At 55.6% G+C, this 8,248-nt stretch overlaps 1 protein-coding gene across 2 annotated transcripts; it reads right to left on the reverse strand.

The window, feature by feature from the left end:
* Positions 1-2,804: 2,804 nt before the first annotated feature.
* Positions 2,805-7,897, reverse strand: DMBX1 (diencephalon/mesencephalon homeobox 1). 2 transcript variants are annotated; one of them, XM_072974510.1, is made up of 4 exons: positions 7,746-7,897; positions 4,670-4,865; positions 4,033-4,381; positions 2,805-3,259 (listed from the first exon to the last, which is right to left on the reverse strand). In XM_072974510.1, exons 1-4 carry the CDS (start codon positions 7,895-7,897, stop codon positions 2,805-2,807), a joined length of 1,152 nt encoding a protein of 383 aa, XP_072830611.1. The 2 variants fall into 2 exon arrangements, with proteins under 2 accessions (XP_072830611.1, XP_015091612.1); XM_015236126.3 differs by having other exon boundaries at positions 4,670-4,848; positions 7,744-7,897.
* Positions 7,898-8,248: the final 351 nt, after the last annotated feature.

Raw genomic sequence — 8,248 nt, forward strand, 5'->3', positions numbered from 1 at the left:
ACTCATAGGAGATGCAGGGTACAGCTTACAAGTTTGATCCCCTCTTATTTTCTAACTGCGTTCAGTCACTGAGGCTGGTCTCCTCAACTAGGTTGAGACCAGTCCAGGGAAGGGGACCACATACACTCTCCTTGCCTTCTCTAGGCTGATGGAATTCGGTCAGTTGAATAAGGAAATATTGTCAAAGCCGGTCTAAGCCTGAGGTGGGCCTGGCTCCGCCATGACAGAATCTGACTCCAGGGTGGACCTGCTCCTTGGAAAGTCAGGGGAGGCTTCCTGGAGGAGGTGGTGATGTCTACAGCTTTTGGATGCCAAGACCCAGTGACAGTCATCTGCCTCCAGGGACAGGCAAAAAGCTTCCATCCTCAGACCTGGGCTAGATGAGATCGTTTTCGTTTCAGAAACAAAACTTCCTGGAGCTGATCCCAGAGGATAAACCAGAAATCCCTAGAGGCTCTGCCACCCTCCTGTACCCCTGCCCAAGTCTCTTCTCTCATCTCCTGTGGCTACTGGGTTCACCTTCCAAATCCCATATACCCAATCCTGGCTCAACTGATCCCCCTTCCAGAAGTCCTCACCTGCTGTCTTGGTCCTTGCTACACTGAGATAAGGTCTTTAGCCTGGATTCAAGACCCTCAGCCTCACCTCTTATGAAGCTAGCCACCCTTTTATCCACTTAGTCTCACGCCACTGCTTTGTTCAGACAGCTTCCCTGGCCCAAGCTACCATCCTCTTCACTTTTTTCCCATCCAAAGCCTTCTCCAACTGCCCCAGGACAAATGGGCTCCCCAAGGATCATGGACGTTGACTACTCTGAAAATCAGTCCTACTGAGGCATCAATAGACCATCCTCTCCACTGAGAGAGGAGACAAGCCTTAGGAATCTTTATTTCAGTTTTTAGACGCTGCTTCTCTAAGCAGGAGGTGGCAGCTTCAGTGATGAGCCACAAAGGGTTGAGGGTCATGACCCAGATCTGTGCAAGCCATTTCCCTCCCCTTGCCCTGAGCTCCTGAGATCATGTGAAGGCTTGGAGATGGGGTGACCACAGAGGCTGGACTGAAACTCAAGAAAAGCAGGATCAAATCCAGGTTGTCTCAACTCAAAAGGACCCATCATATTTACTAAGGAAACTGAGACCCAGAGACTGTGGCTTTACCCATAGAGAGGCTTGTGAGTGCAACACCCACTGCTCCACAGACAGACAACAGTCTTCTGATTCATACACTGTGCTTCGAGAGCCTTTTTGCGGTTGTTGTTAGTTTAACTGAAAACTTCAGCCCCGCAGGGTTGTGAGCACAGCCGTGAGGAAAGTTAGAGCTGGACAGGACATTACAGGCCATCTAATCCAGGTGGGGACACAGGCCCAGAGAAGCTATGGGCTGATGCAAGGTCACACTGCTTTGAAAGGGAGTTTGCTGAGCCGGGTTCCTGACCATAAACGGGAACACACCTTTCCACACCACTGACTAGCTGGACAGAAGCCCTAACTTCGACAGTGGCTCTGGGACACGACGCCAACAGAAACCTGAAACTCCGCACTGCCACGTGATTCGCCTTTACTGTGATCAGGAGATTGAGTCCGACCTTCCCTCCTATGCCAGCTGCACCCCTGCCCTGGACAGGCCTGGGGCGCAGGACCGCATTCCTCTGAAGACACGTCTCTGAGAGTACCCCTTCTCTGCTGCCTCCCTCCAACCAGGGAAGTCTCACCAAAGAGAGGTCTAGAGCCCTGTGGTCAGGCCTGGATGGACCCTGGCAGCAGGCCTCAGCCCTGTGGTCAGGCCTGGATGCTACCATTCTATTGCCCGCCCCAGTCTGACTCCTGCCTCTGCTCCCTTCTCAATCTGGGGAACAGGGGCTTCAAAGCTAGAAAAGAGAGAGAAGAGAACATGCCCTTCCAGACTCCAGGCCCGGGGGTGGGGTGCGGGGGGAGGTGTGGGAGCTAGGGCCCCCTCCTGCCTGCAGCTCCAGTAGCTACGGGATCTTTAGTGAGGGTCTTATCACCTCTATTGGGGATGGACAGGAACAGGGCCTCAGGAGGGTGCTGGCGGGGAGGAGATAGGCAGGCAAGGAAGAAGCAAAAGGGGAGGAACAGGAAGAAGCAAAATTACTAAAACTAAAGCTAAAACAAACATAGCTTGGGAATTGACAACACCAACTCAGCCAGCAAAAAAGAAAAAGAGCAGGGGCAGGGAGAAGAGATGTGGAGGGGTGATCCAGAGAGAGATGGTGGGGCAGAAACTGGACAGAGGCAGGGAAAGGGAGCTCAGGGAAGAAGGAAAGCGGAGAGGGAGAGGGAGAGATGGGAAGGCCAGAGTGAGATGCGGAGGGGAGGCAGGGCGGGGGGCGGGGGGAGCACGGCAGTGGAGAAAAGATCGGAGGGGAGCAGGGGGCCTGGGGCAGGCAGGTGCCTGAAAATATAGCTTTATATATTTATATTTATATCTCACATTCCACACACCAACTTACTCGGGACAGAAGGGGAGGGAGGGACGGAGGGAAGGGAGGAGGCGACAATGAAGTGGGGATCTCGCCAGCGATCTAGCCAGTCCTACTACCAGCCTCTCACTCCCCCGTGGAAAGCTGGGGGCAGCAGCCTCTCACCTCCTCCCCATTCAGCCTCCGTGGGGTCCAAGCAGGGCCATGCAGAGGGCGATAGGTGTGGGCTTCACCTAGGGCTGGAGCTCTGGGGGACGGGGACAGGAAGCAGGACTCCAAGTGAACTCCTTGAGAGCTGTGTTGGGATAATCCTGGGGCTGGGCTGGGGGCACCCAAGAGCCCTGGCTGAGGGGGAGGCCAGCAGTCAGTTGGGCAGAGTATCAAGTCCCAGGGAGGCCGCATGCTGCTTGGCCCGAAGCCGCAGGTTCTCGATGCTTGTGGTTTTACTGTTCAGGGCAGCCGAGGCCGGGGCCAGGCCTCCAGGGGGCGCGGGCAGCAGTGGGGACCCCCATACGCCCTGGTGGGCAGCGGCGGCCGCTGACAGGGACTGGTAGTAGGACTGGCAGTGCAGCGAGCCCAGGGGGGCCATGTTGACACCCAGGTAGGGCACAGCGGCCGCAGCCGCGGCAGCAGCAGCGGGGGCTGGGCCCCCCACTTCGAAGGATGAGTAGTGCACCAGGTTGTTGGTGGCGGCCATGTGCTGGCGGAATTGCTCCTGCAGACGGAAGAGGCTCAGCGGGGATGAGGAGTAGGAGTGGGAGGGGCCCAGGAGGCCACCCCCAGGCGCTGCAGGAGCCAAGGCCAGGCTGCCCGGGGAATCTGCAAGCAGAGGACCAAGAACCTAAGACTCAGGACAAGGGCAGTGGTCTGCTGGGAGGGGCTCCCTCGGCCTTGCCACCCCCCTGGCGCTGCAGACAAAACAGGCTTTGGTTGAAACCATATCCACCCAGCTCAGCCAGGGCATTCCCTGAAGCATCCCCCTGAATCCTGGGAGGGAGGGACTCAAGCTTTCTAGGGGAGCACCAGGGACCCTACCAAGGCCCTCATATCTGACTTCTTTGGGAGACTCCTTTTCTTTTCAAGGGTGGTCAGCTCCCCTTCCGACCATCCTGTCTGTGGCTCCCATCCCCCTCCAGCTCTTAGCTCACAACTCCACCCCTTCCCTGCTTGGGCCCAGGGTTTATGTCTGAGATATGCCTTCTGCTAGAGCTCTGATCCTTCAAAATCACAGCTCTCTGCTGCATGTGGGACTCTCGACTACCCATGTGGTACTCACCCAGTATGCACTGGTACATCTGTACTGATGGTTAAAATACTGGAATATTTCTATAATGGTTGATAAACAGCTTTTGCCCTGAGCTTCCCAAGTACCCCTCCCTGGGACACAGCCCCTCCCCCAGAACTCCCTTAACCACCTGGCACAGGCCTGCTGTGGCCAAATCCTTTCTATGGGTCAGGCTGGGTGTCATGTGTCAAAGGCTGACCCTACCCCTGGTCTGACCCACCTCACCTACCCAGGCCCCTGTGAGGCTAGACCTGGTTGTTCGCCTGGGCTGGGCCCCAGCCCACCCACAGCCCCTGCCGAGCCTCACCTGCCTTGGGGCTGCCCCTCTTGCAGCCCAGCCCCTTGCTCTCAGCCCCAGGGCTCTTCTCAGTTTTGGGATCCTCGGTCCCTGCCCGGGGGTCTTCCTCCCGGTCAGGCTGGTCTTCGGGGGCTGACTCACTGGCCGACTGCTCAGACAAGCTCAGGTGGAGCTCAGCAGGGGGATCACCACTAGGCAGGCTGGGGGGCTGGTCAGTCTCCAGCTGGGTGTCTGTGGTTGGGGCCTCAGTCTTGCCTTCCCCATGGGAGCCCTCAGCCTCCTTTTGCTTCTGGAGCTGCTCTTTCTGCAGGCTGCGCTGCTTCTTCCGGAACTTGGCTCTGCGGTTCTTGAACCACACCTGGGGGCAGGGAGAGAAGCAACAGGAGTGGCAGGGGAAGAAGTGGAGTTGTGGAGCAGGGTGCTATGAACGTGTGTTGGGACAGGGGTGGATAGCATTACTCCTTGCCCTGTAGGAAACCCACACCCTCAATCCCTTCCAAAACTCCCTCCCATCACAGAAGGCATTCTTGGAGACGCCAGATGCATTTCGGCACCAAGGTCTGAAATGCTGGCTCCCAGACAGTGAGAAGCTAGATTAATGGGCAAGTGCTTGTCTGCAAGGCCTAGTTAGACGAACTGGCCCTACCTGCACCCGGGCCTCAGGCAGGTTGGTGCACATGGCCAGCCTCTCACGCATCACCACATCTGGGTAGTGAGTCTTCTGGAAGGTCTTTTCCAGGGCCTCAAGCTGCTGAGCTGTGAACGCTGTGCGGCTGCGACGCTGTTTGCGGTGCTGGGAGCCATAGCGGGCCTCCAAGATGATGTCTTGAAATGTACAGCCGTTGGAGGGCAAGGAGAGGGGGCCCATTTAATTATGGGAAATAGGTTTTGAATTTTACCCTGCTCTGACTCACTGTGGTCCTGCCAGAGCTGGGCCCTGGTCCTTTCCCCTTGGAAATCACCCATCTCCTCTTCATGTGTTTGGATCTTCAAGATTGCTCCACCCCATGGTTCACTATCAGGACCACAGAGACCTAACTCATCTCTATGAATGGCTATCAGGAATGTGATTGAGGGAGATCTTCCCTATTTGGTTTAGGTTGGGTAGATAGGTGGGTGAACAGTGCCCTAAAATCCTTAAAGTCCCAGGATACTATAGGTATAATATTCTGGGAGTACATGATGCTAATAATTTGGATGTCCATGTCACAAAGGTTCTAATTTCCTATGACTCTTAGATTCTGGATACCAACAGAATACTGGCCCCTGACCATGAGAAGCCAGGCTGTGAGCCTGGGACTTATCTGCAAGGTCTAGTTGGGGTAGGTCTGGCTGAGTAGACAGAATTCACTGGTACTTGATTCTCTGTCCTCTGGGTAGAAATCTCATCATCCCAGTTGGCCTTTGAGTCTCTCATGGCAAGACCTGAGGCTCCTGCTCTTACATCCCCTCATCAGAAAGCCTGGCTCTGGCAGGGCCCTCAGGACACAAGAAAGGCTTGCTGCATGCAGTCTTAACCCTTCTGGCTGCTTCCTCAAGGAGAGATGGACAAAAAGAGTAAGTACTAATCACCACAGGCTTGGAGGGGAGACAAGGCTGGCGGACCATAGATTCCACAGTCCTGCCCACATGCTGGGAATATGAATCACCCAGCATAGATGTCTGCCTACGGTTGCTGTCTAGCCTCCAGCTCTTCTGCTTGACTAGTGCCTGGAAGATGGACAGTAAATCTCTCTCTCCCTGTCTCCCATCACCCACAGGTGGATCCTGGACTATCTATGCTGAGGGAACCTGAGCTGTGTCAACCTCTGCACAGAGCTGTGGAGTCCTTCCCCTGCACTCCAGGGACTGGGGAGTCATTGCAACACTCTAAATGAGGAAGGAGGCAACTGGGGATCCAGGAAGCCTCTGACTTTGGGCTGCTCCTTCTTCAGTATAAAGAGGGAGCCCTGAAACCCTCACAAACCAGCACTAATCCCAGGTAGGGACCACTCTTAGCAGAACCCTGTGTGGGGAAGCAAAAGCTCAAGATCCTGCTGCAGGCTCCAGGGACAGTGGGACGGGGAGTTGGGGGTAGTCACAGCTTGGGAGGCCAGACTGTACCATCAGCAATAATCTCCTACTGGAAGGCGAGCCCTCTGTACAAAGGCCAACCTGAAGCTCATGTCCCGCCTTCAGATCAGAGAATTGGTGGGAGTGCTGAATACTCCACTTCCTCTGTCCCCACCAGCAGAGGAGAGCCTCTGTCCCTGACTCCTCCTCTCTGGGCCCTGGAACATGGGCAGGAGCTAATGTCACCACCTGGCTGGGCACAGGGAATTCACTCCAAACCAGAGAAGCAGCCACAGCCTGGGCAGGATAACACTCACATGCTAAGCACACACTTTACCATTGAGCTATACCCCCTACCTACCGAGGGCTCAAGTTCATCCACTGAGCCCTTCCCAGAGCCCAGCCAGGTCTAAAGGAGTAGGAAGGTTGCCCTACCCTCCCTTCTAGGCCAGAACCTCTACCCAAGCAGGTTCCTCATACCCATCCCATTTCTTTCACTCATACTAGTCCCTCCTCCTGACCCTTTTAAGGCTTGGCTCCTGCTCCAGGAAGCCCTCCCTGACTACCCCAGCTGAGCATGCTGCTCTGATCCACCCCACTATTGACCCTGGCCACATTCTACCTGCCATGCCCTCTCATGGGCCTATGGGCAACTGGTCTCCCTGAGAGTGCCCTAAAGCCCTCTAAGGACCACCTGGTACAGGGCCAGAGCAGTTCACCAGCTGCTTGAGGTTTGCTTGGGACAGGATAGGATGGGTGGCATCCCCTCCCAGGAAATCACGTTCCCTACCTCTGCCATCAGATCCTTCCCATGCCCACTGAGAGGCTGTCAGGGCCAGGCAACAATCAGTCGAACCAAGAGTGGGGGGAACAAAGTCGCAGCTCCCTCATGGGCACTTGCCTTAGGACGGGGGTAATAATTACCTCTGAGCACTTACCAGCCCCCGCTAAATACTTTGCATACGTTTATCTCAAGTAACTTCCCAACCATCCTGTGGGATGAACCCTGCCATTGTTCCCTGTATATAAAGGGGGAAACTGAGACTCAGAGAAGAGAAGTGATTGGGTAGACCATACAATAATTACTAGTCTGTGATTTCAAAGCTCATATTTGCAGCCATAATGTCACATTCTAATCTCCTACCCCTGCCTAGATTTAGCCTCTGAGCTTCACTTTCCTTGCCCATAAAATAGAGATAATAACCTCCCTTTACTGAGGTTGAATGGTTTAATGTACAGAGAGAGAGCCTCACACAGTGCCTGGCACACAGTCGGTGTTCAAAACATGGGAGCCGTTACACTGATCTGACTCCCCGGGCATGCCAGCCACTTCCTGCAATGCTCTGGGCTAGTCCCTTACCCTCTCTCCATCTGTGACATAGGCTAATGAATCCCTCCCTCACAGGGTTGTTAAGGGAATTGGAAGGCACAGGGCAGCTCCAGGGCCCAGCATAGTGCCAGCAAACAAGGGTGCTCACTCACATGCAGATTTTAAATTGACAGCTCTGTGATGCTGAGTGACCTGGGTCTTCCTGAGTCTCCCAGAGTAAATGTTCCCAGGGATCCCTCCTATCTTCACCTTCCAGAGCCTCTTCCCATAGACCTCTCCTCCACCCCTGGCCCCGGTAATCCTGTCCCCAAGGTCCCATCCCCACAAGCGGCCCTTACCAGCCAGGCGCTCGGCCAGCGTCAGCGCGTGCACTGATGGCCGGTAGTCAGGCGCGTGCTGGGCCTGCTGGGCCGCCTGCTGGTGCAGGTTGTACATGGCGCTGAGCGAGTTCATGGCGTGCAGCGAGTAGCCGTTCACCCCGTAGTGCTGCATGGCGGCATGTGCCTGCGGACAGGGCAGAGGGAGAGGGGACGTGAGGCCATGCTGTCACACTCTACCCCGGGGGAGGCACTGCCCCTCGCCCAGACCTTGCATGCCACCCTACCCCGAGAGCTTGTGCCTCCGGGTCAGAAAGCAGCCTGCCTTGCCCACAGCTAAGAGCGTGAGGGCTCCTGCCTCTGCTTATTCATCCACCCACTCATTCATTCATCCACGCGGCAGGACTTGTGTAGGGGTTAATGCTCTGGGCTCTGGAGTCAGACTGCCAGGGCTGGGATCTCCACATCGCCACCCAGGAGATCTGTAGCTTTGGCTAAGTCACTTAACGTCTCTGACCTTCGGTTT

This window comes from Vicugna pacos, chromosome 13 (assembly GCF_048564905.1).
Source record: "Vicugna pacos chromosome 13, VicPac4, whole genome shotgun sequence".
NCBI lineage: Eukaryota > Metazoa > Chordata > Mammalia > Artiodactyla > Camelidae > Vicugna > Vicugna pacos.

Excerpts from the sequence above, each read along its gene's own strand:
- DMBX1 (XM_072974510.1), bottom strand. The coding sequence starts at position 7,897 with ATGCAGCACTACGGGGTGAACGGCTACTCGCTGCACGCCATGAACTCG. Across the intron at positions 4,866-7,745 it reads ACGCTGGCCGAGCGCCTGGC|CGGCTGTACATTTCAAGACA; the intron begins TGGTAAGGGCCG and ends CTTGCCCTCCAA. Across the intron at positions 4,382-4,669 it reads TGCCTGAGGCCCGGGTGCAG|GTGTGGTTCAAGAACCGCAG; the intron begins GTAGGGCCAGTT and ends CCCTGCCCCCAG.